Source organism: Myotis davidii, unplaced genomic scaffold (assembly GCF_000327345.1).
Source record: "Myotis davidii unplaced genomic scaffold, ASM32734v1 scaffold428, whole genome shotgun sequence".
Lineage (NCBI taxonomy): Eukaryota > Metazoa > Chordata > Mammalia > Chiroptera > Vespertilionidae > Myotis > Myotis davidii.
Window position 1 is genome coordinate 2358804 of NW_006299834.1, and position 928 is coordinate 2359731.

The window sequence follows — 928 nt, forward strand, 5'->3', positions numbered from 1 at the left end:
GAACTCGCCCATGGGGAAGCGGTAGGCCCAGCCGCTGGCATCGCTGTCGGACGTGAAGACCTTCTCCTTGTGCTTCTCGGACTGGATATGCTGCTGCCACTGCTTCTTGCTGTTGCTGTTCTTGCCGCAGAGCCAGCAGTGGTAGCCCATCTGGGGGCACAGCCACCGTGGGTGCCCGCTCCTCACACCTCCGCCCGGAGGCCGAGCCCCTCCCCGCTGCCCGCGCGCCTGGGCATTACCATGATGTCGGCGTAGTCCGTGGGCATCTGGATCTGCTTCTCCCCTTCTCGGGAGCCGATGGGGGTCCCTTCCCCCGGCTTCCCCGGGTTGTGCTTCTTCAGCCACATGTCGTAGGTCTGCTGCATGTCCAGGACTGGAGGGAAACGGACAGAGTCATGGGGAGGATGGGCCCTCCATTCTGCCCTGCGACCCCCGCTGGAGAACTGGGGCCTCTCAGGCCCTGCTGCTGGGCTGCCCGGTCAGCCCCAGAGAGAAGACCAGAGAGCGTGTGGCCTGGTCACCTGGAGAAGGGCCCGCGGCCGAGATGCTCTCAGGCCTGCTGAGGAGTCAGGGTGTCCGGCCACGAGGGACACAGGGTCAGGCCCCGCCTTCCCGATCGGCCACTCACTCTTGTTCTCCTTCATGAACGTCCACATGTCCCTCTCCTCCGGGCTGTGTGCGAAGGAGCAGTTCCCCACGTACTGGCACTTGCGGCCGTTCTGCGCATGGATGCAGAGCTGTGGGAGGCGAGGGGAGTCCTGCTGAGTACCGCCGGGTGGCGTCGCTGCCCCACCCGAGGGCAAGCCCTCCCGGGGCCCGCGCACCCATCTGAGGTCCAACGCCCACCCTGCCCACCAGCGCTCACGTCGTATTGCTGTGGGAAGTTGCGAATGGATGGCAGTGGCCTCACTGACACCCATTTCCTCTT

General features: G+C 65.5%; 1 protein-coding gene across 1 annotated transcript in view; it reads right to left on the reverse strand.

Annotated features, from left to right (window-relative positions):
* Positions 1–928, reverse strand: part of ZC3H7B (zinc finger CCCH-type containing 7B) — a 24644-nt gene that overhangs the window by 3168 nt on the left and 20548 nt on the right. Inside the window, 4 exon segments of the mRNA XM_015571914.1 lie at positions 3–150; positions 240–373; positions 629–737; positions 866–925. Coding sequence (XP_015427400.1) covers positions 3–150; positions 240–373; positions 629–737; positions 866–925 — 451 coding nt within the window.